Raw genomic sequence first — 17804 nt, 5'->3', positions numbered from 1 at the left:
CTGACTCATCTTTTACCTCACCACTGGGCGAAAACGAAGCCATTGTGATAGTAATGGTTCTTCCCCCTCTGCATTCATCAACAGGCTTGTGGAGGAAATAAGACAGCAGGGTAATCAGTAATGCAGCAAGATATAGCAAACTAAAAGTATTAAGAATGAGTATGATAATAGTCCAAAAATGTGGATCAAATAACTTCTTATACAACAATATATCATGATCCAAAAATAAAAAAGAGAAGATTTAGATAATTCTTGAACTCGATATTTCTTCTATACAAGAAAACTGTGACTCCATATCCACCAGCAAATGATGATGAAAAAAAGCCAAATCCAATCATGTATCTTCACTAAGAACCTTTTTTTCTTTTTCTTTTGTTATATTAACCAATTGATACCGAGCCACAAAGTCTGCCCAATGGTTTTGTCGCTTTTCAAGTGTAATACTGCTTCACCGTTAACATGTTGAGTTTGCCTCTGTAGCTGTCTGGCTGATGGGCTCAAAGTGCCAATTCCGCTCACTGCCTCTTGCATCATACTTGGATATGTATAAGATGTTTTTATGGTAGTTTCGAAGTGTCGTCCGATGTCCAACGCTGATGTATGTTATCCCTGCAGCTTCAATCTGTCTGTACAAATGAGCCTGCACATAAGTTGCAGCTATCTTTAATTAGGCATGAAACTAAAAGAGTTTAAAAAAATCCAGATTCTGCATTTAATGTAGGATGAGACATTAGATAACATGACAATGTTACTAACAGGTTTCTCCAAATCGAGAAAGATAACCAGCATTCAAATGCTTATTAATTAGAACAAAATTCATAAGGAAAGGCTTCTCCACGACTTTTCTTTCAAAAAGCATATTTATCCATTCCTCAGAATAAAAAACTGGTTCCCTGGTTATATTTATGCAAAAAGTAACATCTGCATCCAATATTTGAAGAAAAAGAATAAAATTTTCATACCTCATTGGCACCATCTAATGCACTTGTCGACTCATCCAACAAAATCAATTTGGGCTTCGAAAGCAACAGGCGAGCAAATGCAAGGCGCTGTTGTTCACCAAGAGAAAGAACACTAGACCATTCATAGATTGAATCCAAGCCATTGAAACGAGACAAGATATCCCCAAGCCGAACTCTTTCAAGCACCTGAATCATATCATCAATAGTTGGCTTCTCAGGCTTGTCAAATTCATCCGCTAAGCTTGGTGCTTGAGACAAGAAGGGCAGAGAACCTAAAAGCAATTAAGAACAACAATAATTAAAGACCATGTAGATCATCTGAGATTACTTTGACAAATATGATTATAGCAAATTTATAATTACGAATTTTGTTCTCGGAAAAGATATAACCTGCAACACCATGTAAGAGTTATTGTCTTTGACAGTTTCCGAATGTAAATGTCACAAATAAATCACTGAAAGTGTCATTTAATATATTCACAAAATCTAATATCAGAAAGATATCTATCATACTCGTTTCTTATCTCATAGTCAACAGAAATAACACTGAAATTTGCTATTTGTGAAAAATATTTTTAAAAAAAGAGCTTGAAAATGCTACTTTTAATCATACTCTTTCAAGGTATTCTTTTCTTATGTCAAATAAAGAGACAACATTGGACCAATGATAACAGACACCTAATCTTTCATACAAGGCATGAGTTGTCAGACATTCATGATTTATTTGTACAGAACAATAATGGATGTGAATGGATAATACTCGAGATCACTTTAACGGATGAACTTGGGGATATTTCATGGGGATTTAGAAGAGCAGTGAATGGCCACTAGTTGGAAATAGTTCCAAATAAGGGCCACAGCAATTTTTAGTTACCATGAAATGGGCAAAGTGCCTTCCAGATCTTCAGATTTTGGACATTTAGTTTTGGTTCATGACTCTCCTTTTAGTTTGCCCGAGTCATCAGACGAACACATACATCATTCTTCAAGTTATCAAAATTCTATTGTTTTCATCATTGCTTCCACAAAATCATCTGTTGTTGATACGCTAAAATTTCAAATTCTCTCCAATCTTCGAAGTTTTCAAAGATTTCAATTGAAACATCAAAAAAGGTTCTGATTATAATGCAATTTTCGAGATGCAACTGGCTTCCAGAGGTACACATAATTGGGCTCAAATCTAACATTCAGTCTGATCCTTGTCCTAATTGAGACAGGATTCATTAATGAATAAAATAGAAAGTAGCATTTGAGTAGATGTCTTATACAAAACTCTAAGCCAGCCCTCTTTATAATTTTCAGTCATTTTAGACCAGAAATATAGGAGCTACCAAATACTATTCGTGCATTAGTAACTGCCAAAAGTCTGGAAAATGCACACAACAAAAGGTACAATTCTGAAAATGCAATAATGATGACATTAAGAAGGAATAGAAGAAAAGGCTAATCAATAATAACTTGACTTGGAAGTACACCTTGAACGACACATAAATCTGAACCAAGATCACCCTAACTTGAATATAGATACATTCAAGCACATGAAAAAAAGAATACTAGACAACTTTTTTCTGAGGCTAACTTAATTAAACAGAAAACATAATAGGACAAAATTTATACAGAAAGTAGGCTCAAGTTCATTATAAAATAATTTTGAAATTAGATTAAATTTTTGAAAATTAACTATGTTTTCTAGAAACTATGGGTCTGTCTAGGATTTTCATAGCTAAGCTAATGAGTGATATCAATCCATCATATCAGCATATGAAAGGCTAGTAATTCAGGTCTGCATATCAGATACTTCAGAACTAAGCACACAAGATGAATATTGGAGAGAGTTAAACATGTCAAGCATGGCACACTCAGAAGTTTCTCATTGCAAAATGCTGACAAGCTACCCAATCTGTTAAGTTCAAATCTTGCAACCATGTGACAAGAATCAACCATGAAATTTAAGACATAAGCACAAGGAAGTCTTTCTTCACATAATAATTAATTATGCTAGAAAAGTAGTACCAAGTAGTTCCTTGTGTTGCATTTAACAAGGATGAATTAACCACAACTACCAGTGTTACCTTAACTCTAGAGATACAGATGATTTAAAGCAAACTGTCTAATCTGTAGAGTGTACATAGAGTACTGGATACCTCATTTATGTCACATCTCTTTACTCATTAAAGAAAAAGTTGGATAATTTTAAGATTCTCACGTAGTATTTTCTTAGATACATTTTGTAGAAGTATGGCAAATGCTCATTAATGTGGATAAAATGAATCAATGATCTTAGAACTTGGGATGTCATGTCATTGTATACATTATAGTATTATACTATGCAGAACATATTCGTAATATTATTTCATCATAGTTAAGCTCATCTTATAATTTATATAAGGTTAGAGCATTTTTCTTGTGAAACTAGCTTCTCAATTTCAAAAATACATCATCAAGACCTTTTTGTGACTCTTCTAATGTTCGGAGGATTGCCTACCGTTTAAAAAAATAATTTTTTAATAATAAAATATTAGAACATATGTACAATAGAAATTAATAAGTATACTTCTAGATACTAAAAATGAAGATCATTATCTTGAATAAATTAGAGAAGGCTGTCCAGTGACTTGCTTCAGATTTGCATTTTACAGAAATAACATAACTATTTCTCGTGTCACATATAATAGCATATCTGTACCTAAACACACATTAGCAGATCCCCATGTGCAATCTGTGACCAAATCTCATTTTTCATGCAAGTTATGGATTATGAACAATAAAATTGTATTGTAGACATCTTTCTAGGAAAGAAGCATTGATTGGAGGAAGAAATATCAAGAGGTGCACAAAGAGTAAGATGTAAGTAATGCAATGAAGAACAGTTGCAAATTGGAGTACTTGTTGTGAAAATATATCTTAGAATGTCACAAAATGGCCTTTAATAGCATAAGATAAGTAGAATGGAATTGCAGTCTAATCCCAGTTTTGACGGAAAAAAGTAATCAACATTTAAAATGGAAATGATAGACACTATCCAAATTCACATACACCAGTTGTAACATACGGTAAGATATTTGAAAACCTACCAGGGGAGTTATTTAAATCAGGGTGTATTTTGTCACTCCAAGTTGGATAAAGCAGCTGCTGGCGAAGTGTTCCCAGAACCATATATGGTTTCTGAGGAAGGAAAAAAACACTGCTTGGTCTCCTGTTTTTGGGCCTCTGCTCTTCCTCCGTCTTTAGCACATCTTCTGACTTTGATGAATCAGTATCTGCTGAAACAGATCGTGCATGTTTGCCAGCATCTTCCACATAGAATATGACATTTCCTTTACCAGTATTCCATAGACCAGCAAGAGCTCGTAAAAATGAGGTCTTACCACTTCCACTAGGTCCCATCACCTATAAATGAAGCAATTGTTTAAGAAGTCTTCAACAGCAAAGATATGCTGTCATATATAAGGAATTTACTATAAATAAAAAAAGGAAAGGAATGAAAAGAAACAGTTATGGAAACTACTTACAGTTTCAAATTTTAGTTTAATGTGCTGCAATGGTTCAAAAAATCATAACTCTTCAGGATAACCAAAAGGGTGTATTAGCATCCTTTCAATGTCTATATAAACTCCTCTATATCGAAGAGTACAGGATAAGAAAATTTTAGTGCAAACATAGTACTGAATTCTTTCTTTCTCTTTATTTTCCAGTTGAGTTTTGATTCTTCAAGTAATCAAGAAGTGCAGTCTTGATTATTTTGGGAAATAGGCATTGTATCCTGGAGATAGAATTTCTGTGATGTCATCTGCATCTTAGTGGGGAAATTATCTATCTTGAAGACAGTTTCCTGGAAACGCCTTCCTACTTCTGTTTTATTCAAGTTTTACTCCAATTTGTGTCTTTACTACAACACGTGCATACATGTGTGTGTGTGTGTGTGAGAGAGAGAGAGAGAGAGAGAGAGAGAGAGAGAGTACCAGCAAATGATCCTTTTCATTGATCTCCAGAGACAGGTCAGTTATTAGTATATTTTTTCTTCGAGGTGTTTGTAATGTCAAATTTTGAATCTTTAGTAACTGATGACGCTCAACTTGAGGAACATATCCATTTGACACCAACAAAGATGGATCCTTGTTGTCAATAAACAGAATATTAACCTCATCATTGCTTTCATGTTCAGTGATGTAAGATTCATTGTCATCCAAAATATCATCAAATTCCCCTGTAACAGAGAAAAACAAATTAGAGAATGCGAGACATATGAAACAATGGACTAAGAAAAATTAGAAAAATATTCATTCCATGTCTTTTAGCAAAGCTAGAATTTAAAAACATGTTGATATAATTTTACTAACAAAAATATTTTTCTTAGAAAATTATTCACTATAAATACATGAAATACATGAACGAGACGAGTTATATATAGCATTAATATCAAGAATTAATCATGGAGCCCTCTCAGCAAAAGTTAGTGTTTTGCATTAGAACGTCAACAGTACATAAAAGCTCTTCCAAGCTTTAAGGTGACATGCAAAAATAATGGTAGAACTTCAACATTATGGTCCAATTAAAAATTTTCTGGATTTCCTCCTGGGACAGAGAAACAAGCAGTCTGTATGTCCATTGAGATAGAATAAGGCAACGCTAAGTTATCAGAAACAGATTTCCTTCCTACTACATTGGATTAAGTACCCTCTTAAGTATATTGCTTTTTAGATGCATGTCGACTACAACCCTAGAATATAATGTTTGAACCAAGGTATGCAGTTTCGAATAATACCGCCCAATGGATTGAATAAGGCAACACTAAGGTATCAGAAACATATTTCCTTCCTACTACATTGGATTAAGTACCCACTTAAGTATATTGCTTTTTAGATGCATGTTGACTACAACTCCAGATTATAATGTTTGAATCAAGGTATGCAGTTTCGAATAATACCACCCGTACCGGTCCGTCAACTGATCGGTACACAGACCGCCCGTTACTGAATAGTGTGTATATATATATATATATATATATATATAAGGTATATAATACCGTACCATACTGGTGTTTCGAGGTTGGCTCGGTACGGTACGGTACCGTATACCACTCGGTACACCAGGGCATACCGTGTGGTACACCAGGGCGTATCGAGCGGTACACCAGGGCGTATCGAGCGGTACACCAGGGCGTACCGAGCGGTACACCAGGGCGTACCGAGCGGTACACCAGGGCGTACCGAGTAGTTTTAAATATTTCTTTCTCTTACTGTAGCACTGTAGCACGTTCCGTCTGGTAGCGGACGGTCCGTGTACCGGTATGCCGTCGGACCGGTATGTACTGCCCGTACCGGACGGTACTATTCGAAATTACATACCATGTATATATATATATATATATATATATATATATACCGAGCGATATACTGAACGGTATACCGCTCGGTATATTGTATCGTACCATACCGAGCGAATGTTGAAATGCCGGTACGGTACGATATTTCAAACCTTGGTTTGAATTTCAAAAATTGAACCTTAAAGTATCTTGATATACTTATTTTCAATAATATATGATCAGTTTGTCAGGTATTATAATAGTTTATAGAATGTACTAACAGTGCTGGCATGGCACGTGTGTGCTCAAGTAACTAACTTATTTATGTTACATTTCAACTGACAACCCTAGGCATGTCAATAATGAGCACAGTATACTGTGGTGCCATGATGTGTCACACTAGGGTGCGAAAAGCACTATATAGTGCAAAAAGCACTATACAGGAAATAATTCCTTGAGAGAAGAAAGTGCAAATGACTTACCCAAACGATCTATGACAGCTGAGAAGGCACTGATTGACTGAAATTGAAACACAATTAGTGAAAAATCACTAAGAATATGGTTGAAAGCAGAAACAGATTGATTGATTACTCCAAACTCGATTTTTCCTGAGAAGTACATAGGAGCAACAACAGCAGCGGGAAGAATTTGAATTAAATAACGGTATCCATTGGTGAAGAACTCTAGATTACGAGATGAAATCAACAGTTCCTGCAACAGAGTAAAAGAAAGAATTTATAAAATCCAGAGAATTATAAATCTTTTCTGTCCTTTTATTTGTGTTTTCTAAAATGGAGAAGGTATAGCCTGAGATATTTTTCTAGACGTGACAAATGAGTGACTTTTCTAGACATGACATTTAAGTACAGATTCAATTTCATCATTCGCGTGGCACCAATTATGATAAAACCAAAATTCTTTCAAATGTTATGATTCAAGTAATGACTCAAGACCTACAAATTTGAAGCTCAAATTTTGCATTGAAAATTGAAATATCTCACTCTCATGCTTCAACAAACAGTTATCTATGGTAGCAGGGAAATGACACGAGGACTAGATTTATTGAAATGTGTGCAACTACCAATTCCAAAATAGAAAAATATGCAGTTCACCATTCTTAACCACTGAAACATCAAGTGTCAGATCATGTTGGATTCTCATCAAGCAAATATTGATCAAGAAAAGTATCTGAGTACCACCTGGCAAGATTATGTGTTTTTTATATTGATCCTTGGATGAATGATACCCATTCGATACATAGATCAAGTGAGGAAGAAAACCTTAATTCAGATTTTTTTTTTTCTTCATGCCAAAGGTGCAAATGTTCCGTTAGAAATGGGAATCTTACTTCAGTTATGGATGAGAAACAGATCAAGTGTGGAAAGCCTGCAAGTTAAACTTAAGATGATATATTAAGAAAGCCAAATAAACAAAAAATATTCAAGAATCTTGGTCTTCTATTAGAGAGAAAGGTAAAGTCAAGTGACATAAAAATTCTGTGCCAAACCCTAAGAGTATCAGAGTTTGCTGTTATACTTGCACAGCAATGCATGGCAAAGTTCAACTAGAAACAGGCTTCTGAAAAAAAGACACTGCATCTTTCTGTGTTTTCTGTAACATGGAACAAATATTCTTCAGCTGCAAAACTGCATTAAGAATCTAAGAGGGCTTATTGTATGGACTAGTATAAATAGGAAAGGAACATCATAATATTAGAGGCAAAATGATTGCTGGATAAATTGTGAAAGAAAGATGGAACATAGTTCCATAAAATGCTTATTGGCAGCGACCATATACTACATATGACTTGAAAGGAATAGTATAAAACAAAAGGTTGAGCTTTTACATGGAGACGAGAGGGGTCTCAAGTTCAAATGCCAAGATTCCAAGTTTTGATTTTAATATAAAACAGAAGGCAAAAAACCTATTGTAGCACAAATTTTATATCATTTTTCAGATAAACAAAAAAGGAAAGGAAAATATTCCATTTGCAGTCTTCAACCTCTGGTTTTCATGGTCAAGATTCATACAACATGGATAATGGAAAATAGGCCCTAACTCAGCATATATAAGCCATTCATACTTCAAAAATCTACTTATATTTTGTTTGTCTTTCAGTAATCTAAACAATCCAGTAACTGGCAACAAGGCACCTAGTTGTGCATTTTGTTACTATATTTAAGCATTTAATTGTCATACATGTAGCTTATTCACTTGAATGCTCTTGCTAATTTGTACTAGAAAATGTAGAAATAGGAAGCATTTCTGAAAAACTTGACCAATTTCCGTAGATATAATAAGAAACTATATGTGATACAAGAGGCAGACAGGAACTTACAGTTAAATTTTCAAAAGCTCTTCTAAATCGCTGCAGCAGAAGTTGCATTTCATTCCCCTCACCACCATAGAAGGCAATAGATTCAGCATTTTCCCTAACTCTGACAAGTCCATAACGGAAATCTGCTTCTTTCTTCTCTTGCATGAAATTCAGAGTGACTAAACCCTGAAAAAAAAAAAAAGTGGCAAAGATGTTCTGGAACTTCAAAGGAAATGTGCTAAAAAATCAACTTGCAGAAAGAACCATAAGAAGTTAAAAGGAGCAGGCAACCAGAGTTACCTTCCCAAGATAGACACTTATAGCTGTGCCACCAAGAGAGTAAACAAGAAGTACAACAAATAGCGGTGGATAGATTCCAAAGAGAATGTTGCTGAAAGATACCAAGTCAACAGCTGCGTTGAAGAGAATCAAAGAAAATGAAAGTGCTGTTCCAGTAAAAGAACTTAGATCATCTACAATTCGTTGGTCTGGATTGTCAATAATTGATTGAGACTGTATTTTATAGAATGTCTGGTTCTTAAAATAGCGTTTCATGTAGTAGCTCGTCATCCAAGATCTCCATCTCAAGGAAAGAGTTTCTCTTGCATAATCTCTTATAACAAAGAACTGCAATACATAAAAATAAAGTGCATAAAGGACTTATCAGGGAACCAATACAAAGGTCCTCTTAATGAAGCAAATTGGATGCTGATTTTACAATTACTTCTATGAAAAAAAGGATCAAACAAAGAATAAAAGTGAAGTCCGTTTGATGCAATATGTAATGGAACTGTAAGCAACAACAAAAACACTTACTTGAAGAAATATTAACATCCATAGCATAGATTCTCTTAATTAGACAGTAGCATGATAAACTCTTGGATATTTAAAGTCTCATTATGTGAGATTATCCTTCACAATAGAAAATTGCACTGACAGAACCTTTTAGTAACACAGTGAATATAAATCCATCTAAATTCCAATATCATTTCTCTGTTAACTGTTAGAGAACTAACAAATTTGTAATTATTGTTTGCAGACATTTTTTTCTATTATGCATTTATGAGTCATCTTAGATCGCCACCGCCTAACCTCTAACAAAAATTTAATTTATTCAAGATGGCATTGTCTCAAGTTACATGTATGGAGATCAGGGAGTTGTCTACTAGCATAGGGCTGGAAATTCTTTATATATCTGCCAACTTCCAGTTGGGTTATCACAATTATCTAATAAATAAACCAACTGACTAACCCAATTTGACAAGATTAATAATCACTTTGAATATTTTGAATGTAATGTTTGCAGTTTACTGTTTCAACAATCATGCTGCCACCCACCCACATCACAGGCCTACCCACCCATCACCTGCCGCTATTTGCTGCCATTGTGAGCCAGTATTTCTCCTCCTCATCTCTGCCCCCTCTTCCTCCTCGTTTGTCCACCATCCTCATTATCTTGCTCCCTACCACTTTCCCAAGTAGATGTTTGACCTTAATTTTTGATACTTGTCCAGCCAACCTGTCAACTATCAAGTGTTTCACAATATGTTGGTTTTCATATTAACTCAGAACACCATAACTTTTGAACATCTAGCCTCATTATTCATCAAAACAATGACTATGTAGCTTAAACTATTCTATAAGTTTGCTTCTGTTAAATATAGTAGCCGTGACTCATAGACTATGTAGTCTAATCATACATCATGGGAAAACTAATTTTGACTCGGTTATAGGATCTTATGATCCTATCATCCAAGTTTATGAACCCTCGTACAATTCTAGTTACGAGAGTGAGCTTGACAACATTGATTATTATGCATTATTAGAAGCTCCTTAATTAATTTTGACCAGTACTCTCTGTATATGCATCATTGGCCTTTATGTGTGATTTATTTATATAAAATAGATGTACGAATATGTTTGGTAGGTTTAATTAACATGCAGGTCCAATACTACTCTAGATGAGATGCATAATTCCAATTATAACTGAAGCATGATTACATTTACACCATGTTCTTTATTCCGTATTGGAATCAAGCACTCTATACTAAAACACCAAATCTTCACTGGATCATATGGACTAAGAAGCAGAGCACATTATATGCTGCAAAATATTTTGTGTCTTGCAGAGGAATACCTAAAATAAAGCCAGCAATATGCTCACCGGAATTCCTCCAGCAAAACCCCCTAAATAGTAGAGAAGTTGCTTGGTGAATTGTTCTTGATCCTTATCTTGCAAAACACATGACAAGAAACTATAATTAAATTAGAAATGAATTTTATGCTGGCATTTGCTTACGAATGTATGCCATAGTACACTGAGAATTAATATGTAACAGACTGATTACAGAAGAAATTTACTTACTAGCAAGTGCATTATAAAAGTCACGTCCAAGAAAGTTAAATCCAACGCTAATCCCTGTTGTTCCCAAGGTGAGTGCAAATACAGCAGCCAATCTCAGCCTAGCTTGGACTTTGTCCTCAGATGACCAATATGGGGCAGCAACCTTCCAGAATCTCTTCAATAGTGTCTTGAGATCGGAACCTACCCTCTGATCATCCTGAAGAAGCATAATCTATATCAACTAACTGGAGGATTCTAATAAGCTTATACAAATAAGAATCAGCTTTAGAAGCATGAATGAGCAGTTTCAACTAAAAGCCATGAGAAGCTTCACAAAAGATCAATATTGACTTCAAATCGAAAGCAACTCTTTGACGATTATGCATGCAAACAAAGGTCCTGACGGTTTCCCATAGCAGATTGAGCAGCACCTTGATTAACTGGAAGAGGACAGGCATCATAAAATTACAGCTTTCAAGTTTTAAGTTAAACAATGTACTGTATTTTGACTCACAAATTTTGCCAATAAGAAAAACAACTTGAAATGTACAAAGAATTTATTAAGTTGATATATATAACAACAAGAAATAGTAACTTGCAATGGTGTTAGTCCATTTTTCAGCCTATATAAGAAGATTGTTCATTAAACATCTGTTTTAGGAATTGAAGAAATTATGACAACCGTGTAGCAGAAAAATCTGGTGATATTTCTTTAATTGAGTGTTCTAAATATGGGAAACACCACCTAATTGGAGCCATTAATCTCTTAAAGCTAGAGGAAACGATACAAAGGATAAAATCATCTAGATAAGCAAGTAATGCTTTAGTAAATTTTCATGAGAAAAATATGCCAGAAGAGCAAGAAAAACAATAACAGCGTGCTAAAAATTTCAACTGGCCTGAAATGCAAATTGAGGGAAAAAATCATGGTTTTTAAAAATGGAGATATTATGGTCTGATTTGAAGTTAATTTGATTTGGAGGCTCCAAAGCACCCAGTTGCAACTTGCAACGACGACAGTATATGGTATGTTCATATATGACAAAGATGATGAGATCAAAAGAATTCAGGAAGAGAAGATGAAGATTTTAACTCTCCATAGCACATGATAGAGCAATGTAGGATGTTTTTACATCTGTGGGTGAATGAAGAACCAATTTTTGGTATGTACTCATTTCAGTTGCATCTAATGATGGTGAACAATATGAAGGTGTCACCTGAAGATTGAAAAAACTGGCCTAAGAAGAATCCCACTTTAGAAAAAAAGATTGAACAAAACACTTTGCTACAAGGGATGGCAGAAAAACACAAGAATCACTTTGATATAAGGAAAGACAGTAGAAAAGAGGAATTGGAGAAAAAAGAAGATTTAATGGCATCAGTGGTTATCCTAAACTATTCGTGAAATGGCAACTTAGATCCTACCTTTTATTGTTGTTCAAGTTAGTTCCTTAATGTTAATGCATTTTCCTCTTATAGGCACAAACAAACATTTTCCTGCTCATTATATTATTACTTATTTTATTTGAACTAAAATGTCTCCTCTAAAGAGGGAAAGATGGACCTTAGAGCATTTCTTCTTGTCTTTCTTTTTCTGTTCCTTGCCCACTCCAAGCCCTAATTTGGTAATGACGACCTACATGGCTTTTTTCTTCCTCCTATTGCTAGTACTCTTCTTCCTCCATATCTTCATTTTCCCCTTCCCCTTCCGTTTCTTCTTCCTCTTCCTCTTGAACTTCCAAGCCCTAACTTTGAGATGACAACTTCCCATGACCACAGCAACTAGATGTGCATTAAATCTTAACTAACAACAAACAAAACATAAATTTATGAGGGATAAAATATTATTTATATAATGCCTATAAATAATGCTTTGCAAACTAGGTGTATTTAATGGACTAGAGGATTGGATGTACCACCTTCTATTGAGTGGCGCATTGGCGGCTTAATTCGACAAAAGGTAGTTACCACCAAAACAAAAGAAAGAAAATATAGTTGAGAGAAAAAAGAAAGCATTTATCAATTTCAATTGTGTGCTTTTAGGATCTGCATGCTCAGATATTTATAAATCTTATGTGGACTATGGAGAAAAGCTCATTCCATCATCCCAGAAATTCTCTGTACGTATTTACTCTAGAACTCTTCAAATAAATGTTTAACTAGAAAAATAGTTAGTCTAACATAAACTATGTCCATACTCCATATTAGGGTTTTATGAACCAACTTGACTCAGCTAAACTCTAGAAACCCTTTAAAGTTACCACTTAAAACAATAATGAGACTTATATCATAATTTCTAATTCAATAGAAATTGAGCTGGCTGATTAGTTAAACCTTGACCATAGAGATTCTAGGTTTGCATCATTTTAACGAATGAGCCCAACTGCTTTCCCAAGCAATTTTCTATGTGGTGAGTCATTATAGAAGTTCATAATTTATATATTTTTACAAGGAGATGAAATCCTACCATACCTACTAGGGCAATCGACTGTCCATGTTTTGTCATGATTAAAGGTTTAAGTTGCTGTGTTTAGTGAATCTCTAAAATGTGTAGTTGACACGTATCAAGGCATGAAAATATTAGACGACCAACTCAGGCAAAATTAAAGCCGTAAACAGGGTAAGAGCAATTTTAGTGTGATATTAATTCTACAATATGATTATAGCACACTAAGCAACCCTTTATTTTTTTTTCCGGGCACTTCCTAAATCAAACAGTAATTTCATTTCATCATCGAGGTTTCACATTTGTTGGATGTTCTAAGATAACAAAGGATTTTCCCTTAGATGAAATATCCTTTTTACAATCAGCGCTAATTATTCTCTTTATTCTTATTTCGTATGAAGTGGCAGTTCCTTTTAGGTCCCGATTAACTGAATCTCTGGTTCTTAGCAGTAAAACCCTATCCAGTTTCCTATCTCTAAGTATGTTAACTTTGATTACATCAACAACCTGCATAATAAACATGGCAAAATTTTCATAAACAGCCAGGGGGAAAAAAAAAAAAGGATTTGAGCTACGTCTTCAATACAACAAGGCAACCACCCCTCTCCTCCTCCTCCACCTTGAATAAAAGAAAAGGTCAAACTTTTCCAGGAGAAAGAAAGCGAATAACGAGTTCAAACAAGCCGACCTTATCTTTGCCTTCATTGGAGGAATCGGAGCTCTCGGCAGCAGCCGACGACCTGACAACCCTCCGACAGCGGAGCGGCATCAGAGGAGGCAGCGACGGCGGCGGCAGGGAGATCTTGGTGCGGTGAAGAAGAGAAGAAGAGGGGCGGGTTGAAGGGCATGTGGCGGAGAGCCGTTGAGGGGGAAGTGGAATCAATAACAGTGGCTGAGCAGCAGAAGCAGGAGCTGATACCATAGAGGGAAAAGCCATCCTCTCTCTCTCTCTCTCTCTCTCTCTCTCTCTCTCTCTCTCTCTCCTATTCTATATTTCTTAGTGCGTCTGGAACTGCAGCACCGCGAGAGAGAGAGAGGCGGTCGCAGGAACAGCAGTTAGCGGAGCAAACCCCACTCTCTCTGTCTCACTCTATTGCTGGTGGGAGATTCGATCCCTTTCCCTTCTTCCCTCCCTTTCGTCGCCGTCTCGTGGCTTCCGATCACCACGGAAGCGTAATAAATTGTTGTGTTTTGGGAACATCGGTAGCCGCACGCAACCTATCCACACTGTCAACTTTTGGTGGGGGCCATTACCTATTGGTGGCCACAAGGGTCCCGAGACCGCCCAACCCGCTGCCACCACGTGGCGCCTCGTCCGGTCTTGCGGACCACATGATTTTATCAACGTCATGCGAATCAGTTTACAAAATACTATAATCAATCAGATATTTTATATACTCTCGTAATCAAATATTTTACATGTCTTTATTCTCGAATGAATAAGAATATATATTTAGAACATCATAAAGAATAATAAATTAGTCTATAAATTATATTTTAGGTTTTTATTCTTCGGTTGTAATATATATTTTTTTAATTGAATTGGTTCAAAATTATTATAAGTGGTCTGATTCACCTTATGACTGAGGTAACACAGATGATCAAATATTATTTATTTTCATCAATCAGATATACATATATATATATATATATATATATATATATATATTAGAAATATCAAAAAAGACATACTTTTATCAAAAATATAATGATGGAGAAGATATTCTATGTGAATCACATGTTGTTGATAAGGAATCATATGAGGATGTGTTTCATTTTCTCTATGCCATATGAATGTCACTTCAATGATATCACAATGGATAGGAACGATTAATCGAACCAATAAAATAAAATTTTAAATCCTCTATCGATCGTTTTAAGTATTTAAAAAAAAAATAAAAATATATATATATTTTATTTTATTATCAAACATATATTTTATAGTTAATTACAAGACTAAATCAAAGAAAGACATCATAGGTTACAAAAGGAGGTGTAAATGAACTTTGCTCTCTCTCTCTTACAGCAGAATTGAGATCATATAGAGCAACTTCATTGTTGCATATGATCATGGAGAACAATATTGATAATAATTTCTTTATCATGCATTTAAGACCCACACGAAGAAACTTCAGTGTGATTTCCAGATGTACTTAATGATGAGAAAACCATCACTCTCCACATTTGAGAAAGCTCAGTTCAGCGACACTCAGATTGCAGGAACAGAAGACAGGATTATTTACAGGCACTCCACAGTAGTTTCATGGAGTCATTGAGGAACTTGTAATGTACTTGATCTCTAAATCATATGCATAATTTGGGGGCTAACAGGAGAAATACCATAACATGCACAAACACACACACAAAACATCAGTTGATGACTGAGTGGCTTAAGGTGTCTGCACCTCTGAGCTTTCCACTATGCTCTCTAGAGTAGGCTTCCACCCTTTAGCTTTACCTCTCTCTCTCCCCAGCTCTCTGGCCATCTCCTCCAACACATCTTCCAGCCTCTGCTCCCCTTTCTCCTTCAAACGGAGCACCAGCCATTCCAGCTCCTTCTTTGTCAGCAAGATCTTAACCCTGCAGTTGCCTTCCTTTTCAGAAATTCCATCACCATCTTGCTTTCCTGGCTCCATGTCTTCTTCTTCTTGGCTCGGAGCAGATCTCTCCGTGCAGTTGCCCATGACTCTGTAATCTTCTGCCGTGGCTGCTGGAGACCACAAGGGGCAGCTTAAATGTGACAAACTAGGGGGTGCAGGAACTTTATCTCACTGGCAGCACAAGGGAGTGATGCCAAGGATTCAACAAGGCATGAGAGGGTGTCAGAGCTGAAGGTTAAGCAGCACATGATGGGTGGGTCCTAAAGCCCAACACACAGTAGTCGGAGCAATTTGACTGCACATTCTCAGGGTGAGAGACATGGTCGATCTGTAGATAAGCTGTGAGGGACTTTTGCGTGTTGTGGCAATGTGCTTTGACTGGTTGTGATGCAAACTTTGGTGCCTCTTTCCATAACATACGGAGAACACCTCACACTCAGTGGTGACCCACTGTTCTCTGTCACCCACTGTTCTTCTCACTTCTTCTTGTGCTCTTCTTCCGCTTGGTCTATGTTGCTGCTCAATGATGTATTATTCACCGCAATCATTTGACACTTTTTCTTTTGCCAGCAAAGGAGACCACACTGACTTGCCTTCACTCCATATAGGTCAAATTATTTTTTGTGTCTATCACTGTTTATTTAAATTAAACACATACATGTATATATGTGTGTTTATATCAAAAATTAAGAAACTTGCATATATGCTCTTGTAATTGACCTTCAGTAATTAAATATCATTTGACTGTCAAATCAAATATATTTAAAATTTTAATTAACATTAACAACCTTTAAAAAGAAAATTTCAAGAACCTCTTTTGGTTTATTTATATTTTTAATATATTTTAAGTTTAAAATAACAATTGTGTTAGTAGCAAGGAATCTTCTTTTTTTTTTTAAGTGGGGACAAGTTTTGCTAATCCCAAAATTTTCATAACCTCTTTTGTTTATTCCACAGGGATTCTATTGATATCAATCTAACAAGTCTGCAAAATACCTTTCTTAATTTATAGATGTATATATTGGGCTATAATAAACAAAAGAACAACCTATTGTGTGCTCTTTCAGTAGTAGTAGTAAGCAACCTTACTACAATGCTACATTTCATCCTCTGTCGAAATTAATCACTACTTGTTTATATTTAATTACAATCATCCGATGAACTGAAAATATATATTTTAGAAAATTATTTACTTAGTGACACCTATCACAATATGGGTGATTAAAGATGAGTGAATGATTGTTACTAGGCAATGATTTAGCAAGAAGAAGAGCCAAGGCCGACAAAGCCATGAGAGGAGAAGAAGAAGAATATGTTCCATTATTTGGATTCTAGGGGTAGACTAGTACTGATCAATTGTTTTTATATGACTAATATTCTCTCACTACACCCTAATAAATTCAAAAGTATCCAACCCTGCCATGTACTCATGTCTTTCCCCTTCTCTTGCATAATTAAGCATCTACTCCAAGCTATGCTCGAGAAAATGTTGGATTAAGCATAATTTATGAATAGATTGTTACTTAATGATCGGAATTTAACCTCCCAAATGGACCAAATACATGTTTAGTAGTACTAAATGGGAGACATCTAACTATTCCACCTATCCATTGTAGCCACAAGTCCATGGTCAACGTTTTTCCAAGATTTGTGGTGGCTTGTTAAACCCTAATCCTTTGGTCTCTTAGTGACATGAGCATGATAAAATCATCATGTCTCCAAGTAGAGAAAAAAATATTATGTCTTGTGACATTGTTTATCATAATAATGATGTAGTTGTACCCCAACATAATAAATACAAGCATAATGTGATCCTATTTCTAATTGAAT

General features: G+C 35.4%; 1 protein-coding gene across 2 annotated transcripts; it reads right to left on the bottom strand.

Moving 5' to 3' along the window:
• Positions 1-147: 147 nt before the first annotated feature.
• Positions 148-14549, bottom strand: LOC135609857 (ABC transporter D family member 2, chloroplastic-like). Of its 2 annotated transcripts, XM_065103591.1 has the most exons (10): positions 14063-14549; positions 10950-11145; positions 10749-10816; positions 8885-9211; positions 8606-8770; positions 6750-6978; positions 4925-5169; positions 4037-4352; positions 963-1234; positions 148-640 (listed from the first exon to the last, which is right to left on the bottom strand). In XM_065103591.1, exons 1-10 carry the CDS (start codon positions 14309-14311, stop codon positions 455-457), a joined length of 2253 nt encoding a protein of 750 aa, XP_064959663.1. In that variant the 5' UTR covers positions 14312-14549; the 3' UTR covers positions 148-454. The 2 variants fall into 2 exon arrangements, with proteins under 2 accessions (XP_064959663.1, XP_064959667.1); XM_065103595.1 differs by lacking the exon at positions 14063-14549 and having other exon boundaries at positions 10749-10811; positions 10950-11099.
• Between the last annotated feature and the right edge of the window lie 3255 nt (positions 14550-17804).

This window comes from Musa acuminata, chromosome BXJ1-2 (genome assembly GCF_036884655.1).
Source record: "Musa acuminata AAA Group cultivar baxijiao chromosome BXJ1-2, Cavendish_Baxijiao_AAA, whole genome shotgun sequence".
NCBI classification, from domain to species: Eukaryota; Viridiplantae; Streptophyta; class Magnoliopsida; order Zingiberales; family Musaceae; genus Musa; species Musa acuminata.
Note: the sequence above shows the minus strand (reverse complement) of the source record. Positions and strands in the feature narration are given on the sequence as shown.

Excerpts from the sequence above, each read along its gene's own strand:
- LOC135609857 (XM_065103591.1), bottom strand. The coding sequence starts at position 14,311 with ATGGCTTTTCCCTCTATGGTATCAGCTCCTGCTTCTGCTGCTCAGCCA. Across the intron at positions 10,817-10,949 it reads CTTTTATAATGCACTTGCTA|ATAAGGATCAAGAACAATTC; the intron begins GTAAGTAAATTT and ends GTGTTTTGCAAG. Across the intron at positions 9,212-10,748 it reads GTTTTGCTGGAGGAATTCCG|TTCTTTGTTATAAGAGATTA; the intron begins GTGAGCATATTG and ends TATGTATTGCAG.